At 46.1% G+C, this 18,936-nt stretch overlaps 3 protein-coding genes across 13 annotated transcripts in view; 1 reads left to right on the top strand and 2 right to left on the bottom strand.

The window, feature by feature from the left end:
• Nucleotides 1–42: 42 nt before the first annotated feature.
• LOC116940940 (heterogeneous nuclear ribonucleoprotein A1-like 2) lies at nt 43–5,870 on the top strand. Of its 4 annotated transcripts, none has more exons than XM_076066140.1 (11): nt 43–185; nt 1,162–1,275; nt 1,407–1,553; nt 1,933–2,143; nt 2,364–2,453; nt 2,557–2,619; nt 2,710–2,772; nt 3,205–3,345; nt 3,490–3,642; nt 3,791–3,914; nt 5,771–5,870. In XM_076066140.1, the coding sequence occupies exons 1-10, from the start codon at nt 174–176 to the stop codon at nt 3,883–3,885; spliced, it is 1,089 nt and encodes a 362-aa protein (XP_075922255.1). In that variant the 5' UTR covers nt 43–173; the 3' UTR covers nt 3,886–3,914; nt 5,771–5,870. The 4 variants fall into 4 exon arrangements, with proteins under 4 accessions (XP_075922255.1, XP_075922256.1, XP_032807235.2 ...); XM_076066141.1 differs by lacking the exon at nt 5,771–5,870 and adding an exon at nt 4,283–4,878 and having other exon boundaries at nt 1,945–2,143; XM_032951344.2 differs by lacking the exon at nt 5,771–5,870 and adding an exon at nt 4,283–4,878 and having other exon boundaries at nt 3,493–3,642.
• A 1,483-nt stretch (nt 5,871–7,353) lies between these two features.
• CNP (2'',3''-cyclic nucleotide 3'' phosphodiesterase) lies at nt 7,354–12,928 on the bottom strand. 3 transcript variants are annotated; one of them, XM_032951338.2, is made up of 6 exons: nt 12,817–12,928; nt 10,972–11,371; nt 10,444–10,681; nt 10,104–10,257; nt 8,514–8,644; nt 7,354–7,939 (listed from the first exon to the last, which is right to left on the bottom strand). In XM_032951338.2, the coding sequence occupies exons 2-6, from the start codon at nt 11,337–11,339 to the stop codon at nt 7,472–7,474; spliced, it is 1,359 nt and encodes a 452-aa protein (XP_032807229.2). In that variant the 5' UTR covers nt 11,340–11,371; nt 12,817–12,928; the 3' UTR covers nt 7,354–7,471. The 3 variants fall into 3 exon arrangements, with proteins under 3 accessions (XP_032807229.2, XP_032807228.2, XP_032807230.2); XM_032951337.2 differs by having other exon boundaries at nt 12,668–12,920; XM_032951339.2 differs by having other exon boundaries at nt 12,822–12,839.
• A 2,128-nt stretch (nt 12,929–15,056) lies between these two features.
• Nucleotides 15,057–18,936, bottom strand: part of LOC116940942 (retinoic acid receptor beta) — a 104,565-nt gene continuing 100,685 nt past the window's right edge. For all 6 annotated transcript variants that reach the window (XM_032951355.2, XM_076066138.1, XM_032951356.2 and 3 more), the window contains 2 exons: nt 17,978–18,136; nt 15,057–17,288 (listed from right to left, as the gene is read on the bottom strand). In XM_032951355.2, coding sequence (XP_032807246.2) covers nt 16,990–17,288; nt 17,978–18,136 — 458 coding nt within the window. In that variant the 3' untranslated portion in view covers nt 15,057–16,989. The remainder of the gene's footprint in view (nt 17,289–17,977; nt 18,137–18,936) is intronic.

Below are 18,936 nucleotides of genomic sequence, written 5' to 3'. Positions count from 1 at the left end.
CGGGGGGGGGTGTGGGGTGTGTGCCGGGGGGGGGGTTTGTGGGTTGGAGATAAATAAATTAGTGGGCACGCAACCGGCGTGCACCGCGCGCTGCGAATATATAAGGACGGCGTCCATTTTAGCTCCACGCATTCGGAGGTGGAATTTCTCATTCGAAGGTCGTCGTTTCAGTGATGCCAATGGATGTGAGTTCAACGATGTCGCCACGTCTTTTTGCTCGTTTCGCGGTCGCCTCGTTTTGTTTCCGACGGTCGGCGAATTTCCCCCCCCCCTCTCCTCTACCGCGCGTTTACGTTGCGCGTTTCTTCCGCAAAATGCGTCGGGGGTTTTTGTTTTGTGTGGTTTTTTTTAGCCGATGCGTAGGGGCCGCGCGTCCAACATGGCGCCCGAGCCTGCACAATGAGGGGGGGGTCGACCACGAGGGAAGGGAGGGTGGGTGACGAAGCGATATTTAATTACAATTTTTGTTAAGCTAAGGACGTCCGTTAAAATTGTCGACTAATGGGTTACGTGTAGTGGGGTTCGCGTTTTTTTTGGGGAAACGGCTTTACATATAAATAAGTGAAGATGGAAGCAAAGAAAGGGCGCGCGTGTTGAGGCCCACACGTAATGGCGGGAGTGGAGCCTGGGGTGTCGCCGCGATGAGAGCGAGGAAGGGTTCTCTTTGACGCGGTTTTCTCTCTACAAAATTGTCGTCTTGGTACCGAAATTAACGCCACGCGGATATTTTTTTTGCAAATATTTTCAAAGTCTCTCATTTTCGCGAATATATTCGTATCGGCTCCGCGCATGTTTTTTTTTACAATGAAAGGATTGGAGTCGGCGCTTGTGATTGGATTTGTACGTTTTCAAAATGATACGTAAAAAAATTCATTCATTATTTCTTACAAATGTTTTACTTAATACTAGTGTTTATATACCGTTTTGGCGTTGCGCTTTTTTAGTTTTACCCGCATCGCATGCGCAAAAAATAGAATCGTGAGCAGGAAATGAGCAGTAGACGGGACGTTTAGGAAGTCAAAACAGCGGACGCCATTGTCCGGCTTGTAAAAAAAATAATAAACCTAACGAGCCTCTAAAATAACAATAGCCGTGTTCGTGCTGCATGGGTTATTTTGTATGTAAAATAGTAACCGGATTTACGCCCCTTGTCTTCCACAGCACAACGGAGATGAACAACAGCGTAAGCTGTTTATCGGTGGCCTCAGCTTCGAGACCACGGAGGACAGCATGCGGAAGCATTTCGAACAATGGGGCACGCTGACAGACTGCGTGGTGCGTAGGATGTTTCGCACGCGCACTACACCAAGCCGCGCAATGATAATAATAGTGTGCGCGCACCCTATTCGGAGAACGTTTGTTTAACGAGTCGGTGTCACGTGTGCCCCCGTTATACCCGCGCACAGGTGATGAGGGATCCGCACACAAAGCGGTCACGTGGCTTTGGGTTCGTCACCTACACGTGTCCCGAGGAGGTGGACGCCGCCATGGACGCACGACCCCACCACCTGGACAACCGCGTGGTGGAAGCCAAGCGCGCCATCTCTCGCGAGGTTTGTCCCTGAAACCTTGGTGGTCCCACGAGTGGCTTGAGTACCGGATGATCGTGACTCGCAAAAATGGGCGTCTGTGAAAAGGGGCTTCATAGCTCATCGGATTTCTTCGGAATAAATATTTTCAGATTCTGAACATTTCTCCCACCATGCTATACCACCACCATTGGCTGCTAAGAAGAAAGTAAAGTAAAGTGATCGTAAGATATCCTTGGCATATCATATGTATCACACTGGAATATCTTTTGTGGAATTCCGCGCGTCTTTACTTTTGTGTAGCACGTAAATCGCGAGTGCGATTCGCCATGCTGGGGGGGGGGGTGCCTTTGTTGGGGCTGCCCATTCGGATGTTTGCCAGTCACCTCTGTGCTGTGCACAGGACTCCCTAAAGCCGGGAGCACACCTCAAGGTTAAGAAGATCTTTGTGGGAGGAATTCGCGACGACACGGACGAGCAGCACCTGCGCGAGTACTTCCAGGTGTATGGTGATGTGGAGGCAGCGGAGGTGATGGAGGATCGTTCTACCGGCAAGAAGAGGGGATTTGGCTTCGTTACGTTTTCTGATCACGACACCGTGGACAAGGTCATCGGTGAGTGGCTCTGTAACTTGGCGTTTTCACAAAGCTCCAGGCGTACACAACTGTCGCGTTATGGTAACATTTTACACGTTGGCGAGTGCATTATGAAAGGAGCCATGTGTGTGATTGAAGATTGGTATGTAATGTAAACTGGTTTTGTAAAGTCTTTAACGTTCATTAAATATTAATTACATGTTGAAGCCATCCTTTAATTTTCTGTTGTCTCCCACAGTGCAAAAGTACCACACCATCAATGGTCACAAGGCAGAAGTGCGGAAGGCACTTTCCAAGCAAGAGATGAACTCCAGTGGAGGCCCCAGAGGTACGGCATTTGCAAGACTCGCAAACATTCTATATTATTGGAACATCGATTTGGAACAGCGCTTCGTGTGGTAATAGATTAACTGTTCACCTTCCATCTGCAGGTGGAAGCCGTGGAGGGAGAGGAAGCTATGGAAGCCGGGGTGGTGGTGGCGGTGGTTATGGAGGTAGGTATTTTGTAGAATGCATTTTCATATTTAGGCCAATGGTATTTTTGGAAAATGAATGTTTTTTAACTTGAGCAACTTTCGTTTCAGGTGGCTATGGTGGTGGTGGTGGATACGGGGGTGACGGCTACAATGGATATGGTGGTGGTGGAGGTAAGTGATCCACAAGTGTTTGCATCATGTTAAGTTGAGGTAGTGAATCTACCATGTTTTTGTATTGTATTCTTTAGGTCCTTCGATAAAGTCATGTAGATGGGTTGAAGGAAAATGACAAACTACGTTTCGATCACAACACAAGTGATCGTCATCCTCCTGCAGTCAGGAAAGCTTTAAGTCGAGATTTTTTTGTATGCTGTTTACACAGGTTTTTGACTTTAATAGGCATGTAACGTTTCTACCATGTTTCTTCGATCGTGGCTGTTCCTTATAGCTTTGACTGTTCAACTGATAGACAACTTGAGAATGTAGCACTTCGGGGTTGCAGGGTTTACAATAACCTATTGCACCCATGCAATGAAAATAATTCTTGCTTGATTTGAAGTGAAAAAAAATTGCAATTTACATGCCTAATATTTGAATATGCAGGTGGGTATGGTGGTGGTGGTGGAGGAGGAGGGTACAGTGACCGTGGAGGCTCCTATGGAGGCTATGGGAATCAGGGAGGTGGATACGGAGGTGGCGGAGGAGGGTACGACAACTATGGAGGTGGCTCTAGCTACGGTGGTGGTAAGTTCTGCTCATAGAGCAAGTTGGGTCATGTGTTATTCCTTAAAAATGTTGGGTTCTGATACACCTTTCATTCGTTTGATTTATGCAGTGCCTTCACTTTGTTAAAACCATTCTAATTTGGGCTTTTTTGTTTTACTTTAGCAGGTAATTACGGTGGTAGCAGTGGGGGGGGTTATGGTGGTGGAGGTGGGGACTTTGGCAATTACAATCAGCAGCAATCGAGCTATGGTCCCATGAAGTCGGGTGGTGGCGGCGGCAGCTATGGAGGAAGGAACTCAAGTGGACCGTATGGTGGTAAGCTGTATGGCTTTGCTGTTTCATGAAAGTATTGCGATCCACTCATCTTTTTATGCTTGGTACACTTAAATTTGTACCCTTGCCCTCAAAATTGGCACGACTATTCGGGTTTGTGACGGTAATTGATTTACCGACTCCCGTGAAGGTGGATACGGTTCAGGTGGTGGCAGCAGTGGAAGCGGTGGCGGCGGTTATGGTGGTGGTGGCGGCGGTGGTGGAGGAGGACGGGGCCGATACTAAGTGATCATGGCCATGAAGGAAATCCAAAGGTGAGGGTGGCTTTATAATGCTATTCGCACACAATTGACAATTCTCACAATTGATTATTTGATAACATTAAAACATATTTTACATTATGGCTTTTACAATAAGGTATTTAATGTATTGGCTTGCTACAGAGTTTTTTAAGATCTTTAGATTAATTTCACGTGCTGCAGGCACAACTTGAATCATTTTGCTTAAGTTATAAAGTTTTAGTGCAATTCAAACTGTTTACATAAGTTTCCTTTTGACGCAATATTTAGTGCACAGCTCTGCAAGCAATACATAGCCTGGTATAATGTTATTCACTTGTTATTCTTCATAGTGTTTTTGACAGCTGTACGTATGTCTACTGTTCTATTCCCACATCCAACAGGCCAGTGTTTTAGCCAGGAAGAGCCGAGGTTGACAGGACAGCCTCAGATATGTGGGCTCAGCAGAATCAGCACAGTGCCCCAGAGACTGCTGAGTGCAGGCGGGCGCAAGCCCTGTAGCCTGTCCCCTTAGCACCTGTACATTGAGTGAACCTGTATGTGACCTGAGTATCTGTGCCTTTGTGATTTTATGGCTATGTAGATGTGACGTGCATTGTAGAAGCTGTTTGATTAAAGGAAAACTGTACTTTTTTTGAGCATTCCACATTTATGAATTGTGGTCAAACTTTGTGTATTATTTCTATTTTTAAGCATTTTGTACCTTTTTAATACTGTACATTGACTGTGCTTATTTAATTTAGTCTGGCAGTAATCACGATTTAGAAATTTGCACTTTGTGCAGCGGTCATTAAATTTTTTTTGCTTTGAAGTGTTTTAGGTTTCTGAATTTATTTGGAAAATATGAAAGTTTGTGTCCTGGTGAACTGTATACATCGAAAAGTGCATCCAAATTTAAACGTATTTGCAAAACTTTGTTATCTTGGACTAAGTTATGAAATTATTTTGTAAACATTACATAAAGTCTGTTGGGCCTACACATGGTGTACATTGTTTTTAAATACATTGTCTAACGTCTTCAATGGTTATGGCTACAATACAGCAGCCTTGCTTTAATGGCAAAAAGGTTACCATGCCAATCATGACATTTTAAGTGGTGCGAGGCTTTTTAATATGCTTTATCACTTGCTGAAGTGAGTCGAAGCCACTGTACATCTGCAATCTTACCACATGGCCACAATCTGTAGAAGCCTTTCAAGCAGCCCCCCATGCAGCGAAGGTGGATAAGAGCATCGATCAACTTAAAAGCAGCAGCTTTGCCCAAGCCCTCAGCTTCAGCCAAGACTTACCAAGCCATCAGCTTCCCAAGCATCGAAAAACGCCTACACTACCAGTGCAGATTACTTTTCAGCGTTTTTGCATTAAAGGTGATTTTTTTTTCTATATGAACATGCCAACAACCAAGGAGTTACAAAGGAGAAAGCACCAGCTAGGAGAACGTGTAAAGGAGAGGCTTGCTGAGAAGACCCTTTACCGCTACCTTGGCTAGCTACCAGCTGATAGCTGCTAGCAACATGGGGCCAGCTCAGGTAGCGGTGTGGACCAAACTATCTGGATGTAGGAGCCTGACGCACCCTGTAGGACAGATACCAAGCGGTATGTAGGTAAGACCATTTACTCGGTATTGTGCAATCCTACAATTTACAATATTCTAGTATATTAGCTTTTGATGTTTTATATTTGTTAAGACGGGTGATTCCCAGTTTATTGCGGCAAGATTTTCACTTAAGTGCGTTTTTTAAAGCCTTACGGGGTAGGGTAGTTAATTGAGTAAAGTTTACACGTTGGTTTTTACATGCATCTGGAACATTTGATAGACATTAATGAAAAGTGTGTTTTTTAGTTTTTTTACAAATGTAATATCTTTGCAGGTGTGGAGGGTGGCGACTGGGTTTGACATGCAGGTAAGTATTGACTGACCTGGGAGTGGCGGTGAAAGGTATGGTATGTAGTATTAAAAAGTCGAGCTTGTTTTAGTGGTGCCTGGCCTGCAGTTTCTCCTTAATTCCTTTGAGGTCAAACAGGTTTGGCGAGGCTGTAAGGTGTGGTAGGCTTGGTATGGTGCAGAAGCTTGGTTAGGTTGTGCAAGAATTTCACTTTAGAACCTGGTGTACAGTAGGCCATTGAGGCAGGCAGTGACAGCTTGTGTGGAGAGGAAGGTAAACGCATCTTTAGTTATATCAGCTCTGCCTAACAAGCTATCTGGTTTTCCATTTTGTGCAATTGAGACGAGGTATGCTGATTTCTGTATTAAACTAAGGACCGGCAGTTTGAAAACAACCTGAACATAGGTGAGGGGAGCTCTTGGAAATAGGTGTAGACTTCCATTGATGGATATGAAGGCATGGAGTGAAGAAGCTAGCTTGAAATGGATGTATGATTTCTGCAGAGGTGTAAGAATGCAGGATCAATGAAGTCTTAGAGGTTTTTTGTTTTAGATGTAAGGATGTCTGAATTGGTCAAAATGGACTATAGTGCAACGTTCTGAAAAATGTTATTGTAGTACTTGAGTTAAATTTGCCGTTCTATACAAGGTTTATACCACTTGGTAAATTTGTTATTGGTATAACATTGCTTATGTGAAGAAACGCAGCCCACCAGTGCTCGATTTAAAATGGTTGTGGCTTAAGGTTTTGATTATAAATGCCAGCTCTGCTGGAGTTATGAAATCACAAGCCAGTTTTGGTGCAAACTTTCAACCCTTGGCAGCTAAGATAGCTAATAGTCTGAAACTTGCCAAACTGACCAATGGTGTGGGAAAACTGGGTCATGACTTTGCAGTGTTAAAGGAAAGATGTTTGAACTTTTTTCCTATCTCAGGATTTCTAACTTCAAGATTGTAAATTTTGGTGGCCATTTTGCCAAGTGAGTTACATTTGCGTTTATGAACATTTTGTACAATATAGGAATGTTATTTTAGGATCAATTTGCCTACCAAATGGCAAATTTTACTGATGTATAAAGCTGTTTTGCACGTTTTGGCCTTCATGTTTACAGATGCCATGTAGCCATACATGGAATGGTTGATGTGAGCGCTGCCTGCGAGTTTGAGGTAATTCAGGTGGTCATCTGTTGGCTGCCATAGGTGTCATTCAGACTTGGCAATGCACTTTCCCCCCAATACAGGTCAAATGTAAAATAATGGTGTTAAATGAATGAAATTGAGGCGCATGGCAAAATCAAAGATGGTCACAAAAATGGCTGCCAGAAATGAACCTTTTGATATAAAAGTTAATTGGCAATAGATCCTTACTGAGGATGCTTATAAACAGTTTGGAATGTTGGTTAGGTGACTTTCATTGTTGGACAGCTCATTGCTGTTGGATTTTAGGTTTTCTATAGCAGGGACAAGTGTGTGTATTGTGTAGTGTTTACTAACGTTTAAGGCAGCTTTCCATGATGAAGCTGCTGAACTTCTCCAAGCATTAAGGTTTCAAAGCATTCAGAATCTACGTTTTTGGGGTTTCAAGTCTTGTATTTATTTTGAAATAAATTTAAACCGTCAAAATGGTGTTGCGTGTTTATTAACCCAAACATTCACAACTCAATATTAAGGATCAATATGCAACATGTCAAGGGCACGTTTTTGTACCAAAGCACACTGGCCTTGTGGCCTGTGCATATGCACCTGTGAAGAGTGTGGTAACCAGGTGTCCCTTGTTCAAATTGACGATCCAGCGTCCAGCCCCATAGCAGCACAGCTCTCCGACTGACAGCTTTATTCTCTTTTCTGGGTTGGTGCTGCACTTAAGTATGTCCAGCAGGTCCACACCAGTCTGCACAGGCTCCACACCTGGGGCACATCCCAGTGAGATGTGTGCCCTGCTGCCCCGGGGCAGATTAGGAACTGTGCAGTCAGTTAGAGGTTGGGTTGGCATGGTGGTGTCGATGTGGTTGTCCAAGTGGCTGCTGCAGTCGTTAGGATCCCACAGTGCCATCTGCGCAGCACTCAGTTGCACACGTGCCCCAACGGTCCGTGGTGTCACGAGCAAGGCAGTCACTTGTAGCACAAAGGCGTGACCACAGGATTCTTGAACAGCCTGCAGTGAAGGACAGTATTTTGGTGAGTGTTCCAAAACATGCTAGCTTCATACTTTGGTTTTAGTATTTTCAAATGCATGTTGAATCCACTGATTTAAATCTAATATATGGTTAAAAGATGGGCCTGATTTCCATGTTCTCCCTGTTCTGCATAGCTTCCCTCAACTAAAAAAATACTGCAAAATAACCTGCAACTTGTAGGGATATTACCCCCTAATGCAAAAACTTGGCAGGGTGAAAATGACAGGCTCTCCTGGATGAATGTCATTTACCTATTCGAATTGTGCTGTCCTGCAACAGCATGGTTGCACATTAGCTGGTTGAACATTAATGGTAAGGGATTGAGGTACAATCCATAATTCATTTCCTCGATGACGAGAGCTTGTGTTGCGATTTATTTTCTTTGAACCTATCTACGTGACTTTACCAAAGACCCAAATAATCCAATTGTCCAGAAATTGGTCCATCTACTTCAAGCCAGGTAGGTGCTACCCATTACTTATAAGAATTGGACCATCGCACTCATTTGGATGAGCTGAATGACGTTGCCCCTGATTGAAGTGATGCTCTCACCTGTGATGTGGCATATTCCTCGGACCCTGGCACCTCGCCGTTGGCACAGAACATGGCCGTGCAGTGAAGCACGTTGGGGCCTCCGACAAACATGGATCGACGGAAGTAAGCGCCAAGGTCCATTTTTTGGTCTGCAATGTGTAATGTTTCCCACGTTGACCAGTGAATATATTGTAACGTGCTATTCATGCAGTGTGAACAAAAAGGGCTTGTATTTTGAGTGCCCTGAAGATTGTAGCACTACTGTACCGCAATGTATTGTGGAATATGTGCAGAGCTTTGTAAATTCCTCTGGAGTCATACATGTAATTAGCCACATCCCATTGCAGAAGATGTAGCAATAGGTGAAGCTTCCCTGGGTAAATGGCATTGCATTTCATGCTAAAGATGTAACATTTTCAAGGAATTGCCAACCCATGTGCTTTGTGAATTACCCCATGTTATGCACAAGACAATATAAACTCATTGAGGTGTTGTAACCTCCACCGCACACTTGCCACGTAATCTGGTTTAATACTTAAATTACGTTAAGGGGCCGCCCATAAATGACGTCACGAACCGAGGGGGGCTGAGACGTGTGTGTGACGAGGGGGGGGTTTGAGAAATGTGACGTCACATCGAAATGCGCTACTTTAAATATTAATGAAATATAATTGAACAATCATTTTGATTAATTTTCATTAACTATTTGATTAAAATTTACTAAGATCACCTTTTATTTATTCCATGAAGGAGCATTTTGCTTTTCCATGGGAGAATGGAGAAGCATAAATTGTATATTTTTTGAATGATGTATTAAACATTTCGATTCTACCAGGGTTTTTCTGTAAAATGAATGTGATTGTTATAATTGTACTCTCCATTTTGCTTCGTTCTACTACAAAGTTTAAAGTATTTATAGTTATTACTTTTAATGTTTTAGAATTATAAGAGCATTTCACTATAATATTCTGAACATCTGCAGTTTTAGTTAGACGTTGAATATTTTCAAGTTAATTTTATGCTAAATTTCAGCTTTCCAACGCCTTTTTAATAGATGTATTCTACAACGTCAGAGTGCAGCACCACATTAAATACGCACTACAATGACAATAGTTTTAGTTTTAAAGTGATTTGAAGCATTTTTGGGGGGGGGGGGTGCATAGCTTTGTGACGTCATATTTGAGGGGGTCTGACTTTTTGTGACGCCGTATGACGAGGGGGGGTCAAAATGGCCAAAATCGCATGACGTCATTTATGGACGGCCCCTAAACTGCACGTTTTTGGGAAAACGGGCGAGATGCAGTCATAAGAAATTGTATTTAAAACAAGTGTAAAAAGTAGATTTTAAGCTTTCGTGACTGCAGCAATTACTCTATGGTTCTTTCGGTAAAGTCATGTAGAAAGAAAAGAAAATAAATAATAGAATACAACATTTTTATATTTACTTACGTTTTTATGTGACGTGACCGAAAGAACCATAGAGTAAGTGTAACAAGGTTAAAATAGTTTGAAGACGAACACAGGAAAGTGGCGGCGATGCAAAGCTATAATTATAACATGCAATTCGCTAGAACTGAAAAACCATAACTGCGTTGGTGCGTCTCAAACCTTGCTCATTCTGCCACTTCATGAACGGCTGGAATTCGGACGCAAACTCTGAAATGGCTGCGATCTTCAGCAGAAAGGTGTCCGAAATTTTGCACATGGTCTGCACACTGCCCTTGGTGAGGAACCAACCGAAATAAAGTGGCACCAGCGCTTCCTGTCTCCACGAGAGCGACAACGGCAGAGATGGGTGGGGTTGTTTACAATTGTATTGCGCGTGCGTGCGGCTGAGTGCATTAAGTGCGTGACAATGCGGAAGCATCTCGGCGAGAGCGATTAACATCACTTGTACCACCCTCCCTTGCCCCGACGCACACGAGGCCGAGAAGGCCTCTTTGCTCACCTGCAAACTGGGCCGCAGGGCCTCGATGGCCTGCACTCCCCAGCCCCAATGCGTCTTGCTGGCCAGGGTGCAGCAGTCGTCCCTCCACGGTGTGGTGGGACACACGATGAGGGTCAGGTAGCCGAAGGAGCGGGCGGTAGCGCCCAGCCGCAGCACGCTCATAGCCACGTGGTTCGTGCCGTCCACAATCACTGCGTCCACGCCCGCCGCGCACTTCTTTCGAATCTTTTGACGCAGTCTGCACGTGGGCATTGATGGCGAGTGCAAGTATGAATGAATTAAACAACAATAACCCGCCCACATTCGTCATCCGCGCCGTCTTTGAATACGAATAAAGTCCCTTCTAAAATGTGTGAATGTAGCACTTCTTGTGCCAGCATGGATAACATTAAACAAACACACATGCATAGTAAGATCTCTTACCTGGGGGGGGGAGGGGGGGGGTGGGTTCACGACACGATACCGTGAACATGAGAATCAAGTTCCAATGCTTCATGCCTGAGTGCTACCACCCACACACCTCCTCACCTCTTCTGCGGATCCTTCGCCTCGTCCTCATCCGTCTCCTCTGTCGCGTCGCCATCGTCGTCGCCGTCGTCGTGGTGGCGCGCGGCCTGAGCAGCCGTCAGCGCCGTCTCGTCGGCCGATACCACGGCCACCGAGGCCGCGCCGCCGTCCCCCGCGTCCAACGCCGCGGCTATCCGGGCGCAGAGGGTCGACTTGCCGCTGCCCGGCAGGCCGCGCAGCACCACGAGCAGCCGGCAGTCCCGCGCCGCGGCCAGGGAGGGCCCCGCCAGCAGCAGCGGAGTTGGCGCGGGGCCCTCGCCCGGCTTGTACGGATCTCCTGGGTCGCCGCACGGTATTCCAGGAGGCGGATGGACTTCTCTGCTGGCCATGGATGCGTACGCCGACGACGCGGACCCGAGGACTGGGGAGAGCAGAAACGATCGGGCCGGGCATTGCAAGCAAGGCTTCATTTCTCACTGAATATTCTACGGACAATTTGTGATTGAGATAAATTCTTGCTCGAGTTTCCACCGTCCCCCCCCCCATCCACACAGACTACATCTGGACATGTTTCTCAGTCTAGGTTTAAGGAAAGAGAACCGGATGGGGAGGAAAAAACACTCACAAAAAGTGGGTTTACAAAAATCCTCACATAAATTCTGCAATCTATAGCTGCTCTTGTCTGCCTCGCAGACCAAACCTACAGCACCTGGAATTCCCAGGCAGCCTCTCTTGCGAAGTATGAACCAGGCTCACAATTTGCTTAGCTTCTGGGCTCCAGTTAGAGATCGGATGTAACTGCGTTACATACGAATACTACGTGCAGGATACAGCAGCATCGCACAACAGATTTTCATGCACTCCCCCTGTGCTGCCCAAAAGCCAACTTGCTGTACTGCATCCTTATAGACGTCTCTAAAGAACCGAGATGGACGTGAAAATAATGAATTTACGTAAGAGGGCTTTAAAGTACGCCAGTATAATGCCGGGTAATTTGTGGCGCATGGTAATTGCTGTTAACTCGCCCACACAACCCAAAGAGGAAGCTCTTTGAATACACTTGCGATGTCATTTAACCTGTCAGGAATCCATCAGGATTGAACACATCCCTTGCGAGGGAGAGGAAGGAGGGTTGACTATCGTTTTGGCATCAACAGTTATTGATGGGGATAGTAGCTTGAGGCTAAAGAAACAGCATATGTTAATAAGTCGGCGATGCCACCGCATTCACTTGTTAAATACAAATACACGAAGGGTCCCGGGTCCTGCTGAGACAGTGGCTAGAACTCAACCTCCAACACTCAAACCAGCAAAGCATTTGACAACACCGCATAGATAACGATCACACCAGGCTGATTCAGCAAATGGTGGGTGTCGCATTTCACATTATCGGGAAGCGGAGGAAGGCATTGCCATTTCACACCCATTCGCGTTAAATGGTTCACTTTCAACAACAAACAACGACCATTGCACCACGAATGCATCCATCCGCCCTATCAACCACCTGGGCTCAATTCTGTAGCATAACGGCACAATTTTTAGGCCATTCAAAATAAGGAAGAGAGAAAAAAAACACAAAAACAGAGCCGAGAGTGCGTGAGCAGTCAAACTTTTAACGTAGCTTCAGGAACACAGATCCAGCTGGTTTGGTGGCGAATTCGAGTTTAACAGTTGGAGCATTAATAAACCAACATGACCAACATGACCCCCGACTCACAGCGATTACGAACAGGGAGCCGAATCAAGCACCCAAACTGGATCCGAGCCTGTGGGTTTCTGACGATGAGGCGGAATGCACCGGAAACTGCCACGACGCCCATATGAGCGCGTGCGTGGTGCCGATTTGCTACCCCGGAAGTCCCAAACCTCACGCTCTGCCCCCTGCTGCTGCGGCTACTGCCGCCGCCGCCGCCCCCGGAACGTCGCCTCTGCTCTCAAGGCACGACATTAGCAGCCTCAACGTCGTGTACTTCCCGTGCCCTCTCATTGGCCGTTCGCTTTCACGTGTCCGCCTTCTGAGCCAATCGGAACCCAGGAGGAGAAACCCCCCCACGTAAGATGGCCTCTTGTCGCAGACCCACCCAAGATGGCCGCCCATTCTCACGTGGCCACACGAACAACTAAAGTGGATTAAAAAAATAAGTCCCTATCATATAACTGTCAACCCACACGGTTTACCCGTATTCTCGTACAGAAAAATAGCGTTTTCAGGTCCATACGGCGTACAGCCGTTTCAGTACGGACATACGTTTTTTTGGTAATGTTTGTTTCTCGCTTGGGATTGGACTTTGTAGGATGAACGTTGAGATGTATAAGGGCACGGGGTGACCAATGATGTCTGAATTGGTCTGTAATAAGGTAGGCACTGATAAGGGGTTGACAGGTATGGGGCCGTCCATAAATGACGTCACGCGATTTTGGACGATTTTTGACCCCCCCCTCCCCCTCGTCACACAGTGTCACAAAAAGTCAGACCCCCCCTCAAATATGACGTCACAAAGCTCTGCCCCCTGCCCCCCCCCAATAAAACATGCTTCAAATCGCTTTAAACTATTGTCATTGTAGTGCGTATTTAATGTGGCGCTGTACTGATGTAGGAGAAAACATTTATTAAAAAGTAATTAATTAAGTAGAACCAACACACCTGAAGATGACCGTTTGAGTTATGGTCGAAACGTCGTGAGAATTTTTATTGTTTTATATATATTATATTATTTTGTTGTTTCTCTTCAACGTGACTTTACCGAAAAAACTAAGAATATAAGTAGAACGTGTTGTCTATATTTATTTAAAGTTGCGCATTTTGATGTAACGTCACATTTCTCGCCCCCCCCCCTCGTCACAAATGTCTGACCCCCCCTCCCTAAGTGCTTGACGTCATTTATGGACGGCCACGATGTTAACCAGAGTTTATTAAAAAAAAATCTGTCCACTGCCAGTTCCTACCCCGCCCTCAATTTAAAATGCCAGCCTTGGCATTCACTTAAGAGGGTGCTGGAGACAGTCGGAGAGCTGTGATGCTCTGGGGAGGGACGCTGGATCGTTCACGTGGCGTTCACTTTCCGTGTTGCGTGCATCGTGTTTAGATCGTCTAATAGAAATGTTAAACAAATGCATTGAATGAAGACTTGATCACATCAGCTCAAATCTCAAGAGAAAATGGCCCACAGAAGGCGAATCTCAGAGAACCCCTTCAATTGTAAAGTATATGATTCTGAAGCGACCTCTGGTTACACAGCAGAGGGCAGCAGTTTACCACCCACTCTCCCCACTGCAGATTCCCACTCTCCCCACTGCAGATTTCCACTCCCCCCACTGCAGATTTCCACTCCCCCCACTGCAGATTTCCACTCCCCCCACTGCAGATTTCCACTCCCCCCACTGCAGATTCCCACTCTCCCCACTGCAGATTTCCACTCTCCCACTGCAGATTTCCACTCTCCCCACTGCAGATTTCCACTCTCCCCACTGCAGATGTCCACTCTCCCCACTGCAGATTTAGTTTTACTTTCACAAAATATGTACGTTATATATTTTTTGGTCAAAAAGCAAGATGGCATTTTTGTTTGTCACCAACAATCCTGTGCAGCTTGTCCACACTTGTTTATCACGCTGTAATACGAGTTTGGATTGGTTGGTTCCCATTGTGATGCTGTGTGTAACCCAAATCGGGTAATGTGCAGGTGATGTTTCAGGATGAGGAAGGTTTGGCCAATACCCGTTGCATTGCATGTTCTTCTCCCCGACCCCCGAATTGTATGCCGATTGTGCTCGTGGTGTCATGCAATAGGCAGCATTTTCCTACCTACCTGCTCATTCCATTTGAGTAAAGCTGATATTCATTCTCAGAGCACGAATGCATTCTGATTTAAGCACAGAACCACATTTAATGTGATGTTTTTCCCCCTCAAGTCATTGACGAGCAGGGCTTGGACTATCAACTCTCTTCACTTGAAAAAAATGAAACCATTGAAAAAAGTTTAAATTACAGGCGGTTGCCTGGATTCGAAATACAGATCTGCAACATGCCACCCAGCCACCTTTCAACTTGTGTCATTTACGAAATGTTCCCTCACTAAAAAAAACTGAACACCACACCACAAAGCTGTACGCACAGTCAAATTTATTCTGTTCAAATTGGTCCGCCTTTGCCGACTCGAGGAGACGCAGTACAAACAGTTAGCAAAGTGTACAAAAGCAGGCGGGGTCGTGGAAGCTCCGGCCGAAGGAAATCCGCGTGTGCGCGACGGACGCCGTGAAGCTCCAACAGTAGCGGCACGCTGGCACCACATGAAGGGCGTGCGCGCGATGCAACCGGGGCTCAAATCCAGCTGGGATCGGTGACCCAGAAAATGCTTCCCGCACCCGGCATGCCACATCCAGTATACCGTTCAATATGGCTGTTGGCTACTCATCATTTGCCACCTACTTCAGTCTTACCAGCAACCTGGGGAAATATTTCCAGGCCCGGTAGACCACATCCACAATACCTCTCACTATGGCTGTGGCCATTAGTCACGCGCCACCTACTTCTGTAATTTCCGTGACCCGGAAAATATTTCCGCATCTAGCACACCACATCCAGTATGCCACTCACAAAAATCTGTGATTTCGAGTCACGTGCCACTTACTCGAGTATTACCGGTGACCCAGGCAATATTCAGTGCAACATTAAGCCCTGGATACGACCGAGCTCCACTCGGCTCCGACTTGGTGGCAGATAAAGAACGAGCGACGCCTTCCCGTGAGCGCAGAGACCCCGTGGTGGTGGCGGCGCCCTAACATGGACACGCTGTACACACTGGGGGGGTGTGATTTCAAGCCAGCGATACATCAGCAACGGATATTTTAGCAGTTACAAAAATAAAAATATCTGCTTTATACCTGATTGCAGCATCTCCAAAAGACATCTGCAGACACTGTATTCCAGGCAAATAATGCATTATGATGAGAAAATTAAAAAGGTTCAATATAAGCGTCTTAATCTGTACAGGAATTTAATGCAGATTGCGTTGTAGCTTAATATGATTTTGTTTGATATAACAAAAATATACTGCCAGTAAAAATTTACTTTCTCAACCAATGACTTTCTCGTAAACCCACGTGTGAAGTGATTAGGTCACGAAAACCTAAAACTGTTGGTCGAATAATCTTGTCTGGTAAGTTTGACCGATTAGATTTTTTATACTGCAAACTGAATGCTTGAAGGCTGCAATGAAAACCATTTTAAAATATTACATAAATATCATACAAATTCATAAATGGACACAAATACAGTTGCGTACATTCCATTTAATTAGAACAAAAAAAGAGAAATTGAGAAAAAAATAAAAAAAGACAACCGTCAATGTTTCCTGACAAACATTTTCATGCAGTCTGCTGTTCCAAACGATGTCCTTGTAGCGGACACTCATGGAATTAAGGAGCTCATGGCGTGTGTGCCGAGCTGGTTCAGTTCAGCTTCACTATCCAGTCATTCTCTTCAAGCACATTTCTCCACAATTTTCTCCGTAAGTGCACCGTCTCCAGTCGCCGGTCCTCAATTAATGTCCAAGGTCTTGCTTGAGAGACCGCTAAGCTAAAACTTTCCACATCATTAAAATCCCTTTTGCACCAAGGGTGAAATTCGCCTCAGTACGTTCCTACTTAAAAACAAATCAACCTTTCCTTCTCGCCAAGTGAAAACCCTGTATTTACTTTCATACGATTGTAACAGCCTGGCTGATGGTCAGCCTCTTCCGAGCATTCCTGTGCAATTTACAACTTTTTCAACCCTGTACGTTATTTGGCCAATTTTTATTCGTGAATAACTCAACCTTTCTCTACTTTTTTTTTCTTTGCACCAGCCCATTTCGAGACAAACAGAACATGCCGATAATGTCCGCCGTCGAGCAATCGTGCTCGTCCTCCGGAACCATCCGGTGAAACCCACGTTATTTTATTCAAGATTTGCCGTTTCAAGAAATCTGAACGTTCCAGCCGCAGAGTCACAGCGGCCAGACGAGGTCGGGGGGCTACCCCCCACCCCCCCGTCCTTCATCAAAACGGTGGCGCAAGCGACGTCTGTCCCACGGGCACAGCCAAGCAAGGTGGAGACTCCAGACCGTCCAGGGCCCTCTTGCCGGGCTTCACGTCCTCGGCATCGCCGTCACCGGTATCCTCGCTTGCGGTCGTGACGCGCGTGTCCGACAGGTCGGCCGCGCCGCTGCCCTTGCAGACCACCGGCGCGGGCGCCGGCGACAGCTCCTCCGCGTTGTCCATGTTCTCGAGCATCTCTTGGATGAGCGGCGGCATGGAGCCTGGGATCTCCATCTTCAGCGTGATCACGCGTTCCGAACCTGCGAAAGGTGGCAGCAGTGGTGAGGTGGGTGCTCACGTTTTCTATCATTTGTGCTGTGTAATAATAGGTGAAAGGGTAAAATGCAGCGCTGCGATTTCTTGCTCAGGTCACTGCTGGCGGAACGGCCTCCATTAGAGGCCTACTCTTCCATGGTGGCCGGTATTTGGCTGCTATATATTTCCACACAATAAGCCACTTCATTGGGCTATCATTTGTGGCCAGGTCACTACTGAAAAAGAGCTATATAGCTCAGTGGGCCTTACCTGGTAAAATACAAATAGTTTAGTTTTAAGTGGGAGAACCCACACTTAACCCCACTATACACAACCTGTCGATCGACTAACTGGCTGGACAAAGACAGGGAGAGGCTTTAAGAAACTTGCAGCATTGTTTCAACTGCCACACTGGGAGATGGAACCGGTGACCTCTGGACTGCGCTAATAATTACACAATGGTCGCATCCCCCTGGGGGATTCGGCCAATATTTCCCCAGGGTTGCAATACAAATATACACAGGTATAACAAATCATACTTGTACTTGGGGGAGCAATCGCTCGGGGTAGGGGGGGGGGGAACCAACATACACTCATTTACACGGGCACAGCCACAAGCCCCAAAGACTCCTGCCCGTGAAACCACACAAGAGCAGGCAGAGTGGCACTTGGAGTGCCCCTGGTGGCCGCGAACCTTTGGCGCTGATGCCACGGAGGTCGGTGATCTTCATGAGCATCTTGGGGAACATGTGCGGCTTGGTGGGCCGGCGTCGCCTCACATACAACTTCAGCGTCTCCACCAGCGGCTCCTGCAGCCGCTCCACCTTGTGTGGGTCCTCCAGGTCCTGCCGGTCTGCGGAGCCACCCGACAAGCCACATTCTTGTTAGCGATCATACTACGGTACTGTTAAAAATAATCGATGCTTCGAGTTTCCTGGCTGGCTGCTGGCTTGTCTCCTCTCCACCCCAACAATAATAATTATATTATTAGTGGCTGCAGGCCGTTGCCTTCGAAGCTAGCTGGGTGGCTGACTTACACGGAATTTTCCGTGTGGCAAATAAACTTTGGATTGGATTGAAACGATGGAAGAAGTTTGGAAGATACCGAATAGGTCACGACACTGAATAGGTGAGTCATGAATATAGAAGACTGACTCGGTTAATTTAAAATTGCTTGTACTTTAAAATTTATGATCCTATCAATGTAATAACTTCGCCAGAATATACTTTAAACCCTCGAGAATTAAAATGTAATCCTCACCATACATATTATCTTGACGTTTTATTACAACATAAAAAGCAGATTACAGTAATTTTAGTGCTCCGAGTACAGAATTGTGCAGAAGGGTATGAAAATGACAGTTGTATGTCATTTTTCGTTGCAGATCAACGGGTTCTCTCCTAACAATATTCATGAGAATAAGTAGAAAGGTGCAGCCCAGGAATGGCTTGCTTATGCCATTGCTGGAAGAACGGTATTTGTGGCCTCCTATTCCACGCTGGCGAGATGTCTCCGAATAGAAGGGGAGTACTCACCCTCTAACCCCCCCACTTGCGACCTTCTGGTAGACTGTGGTGAACCCATTTACATTGCTGGGTGGACAGAAGCGGGGGAGGTCGAATCGGTGACATTTTGATAAAAGGTGGTGACGT

The sequence above is a fragment of the Petromyzon marinus genome, chromosome 10, assembly GCF_048934315.1.
Source record: "Petromyzon marinus isolate PM22_M1 ecotype Great Lakes invasive population chromosome 10, UKy_Petmar_22M1.pri1.0, whole genome shotgun sequence".
Classification (NCBI taxonomy): domain Eukaryota; kingdom Metazoa; phylum Chordata; class Hyperoartia; order Petromyzontiformes; family Petromyzontidae; genus Petromyzon; species Petromyzon marinus.
This window is presented reverse-complemented; position numbering and strand designations above follow the sequence as displayed.

What these genes read in the sequence shown, in the direction of transcription:
- LOC116940940 (XM_076066140.1), top strand. An exon ending in AGCGCGCCATCTCTCGCGAG is followed by an intron (nt 1,554 to 1,932) that starts GTTTGTCCCTGA and finishes TGCTGTGCACAG; the next exon opens with GACTCCCTAAAGCCGGGAGC. An exon ending in TGGTGGCGGTGGTTATGGAG is followed by an intron (nt 2,620 to 2,709) that starts GTAGGTATTTTG and finishes CTTTCGTTTCAG; the next exon opens with GTGGCTATGGTGGTGGTGGT.
- CNP (XM_032951337.2), bottom strand. Translation starts at nt 12,770, where the DNA reads ATGGGCGTCGTGGCAGTTTCCGGTGCATTCCGCCTCATCGTCAGAAAC. An exon ending in GCGAAGGATCCGCAGAAGAG is followed by an intron (nt 10,682 to 10,971) that starts GTGAGGAGGTGT and finishes GCCCACGTGCAG; the next exon opens with ACTGCGTCAAAAGATTCGAA. An exon ending in AGGAATATGCCACATCACAG is followed by an intron (nt 7,940 to 8,513) that starts GTGAGAGCATCA and finishes CCTTCACTGCAG; the next exon opens with GCTGTTCAAGAATCCTGTGG.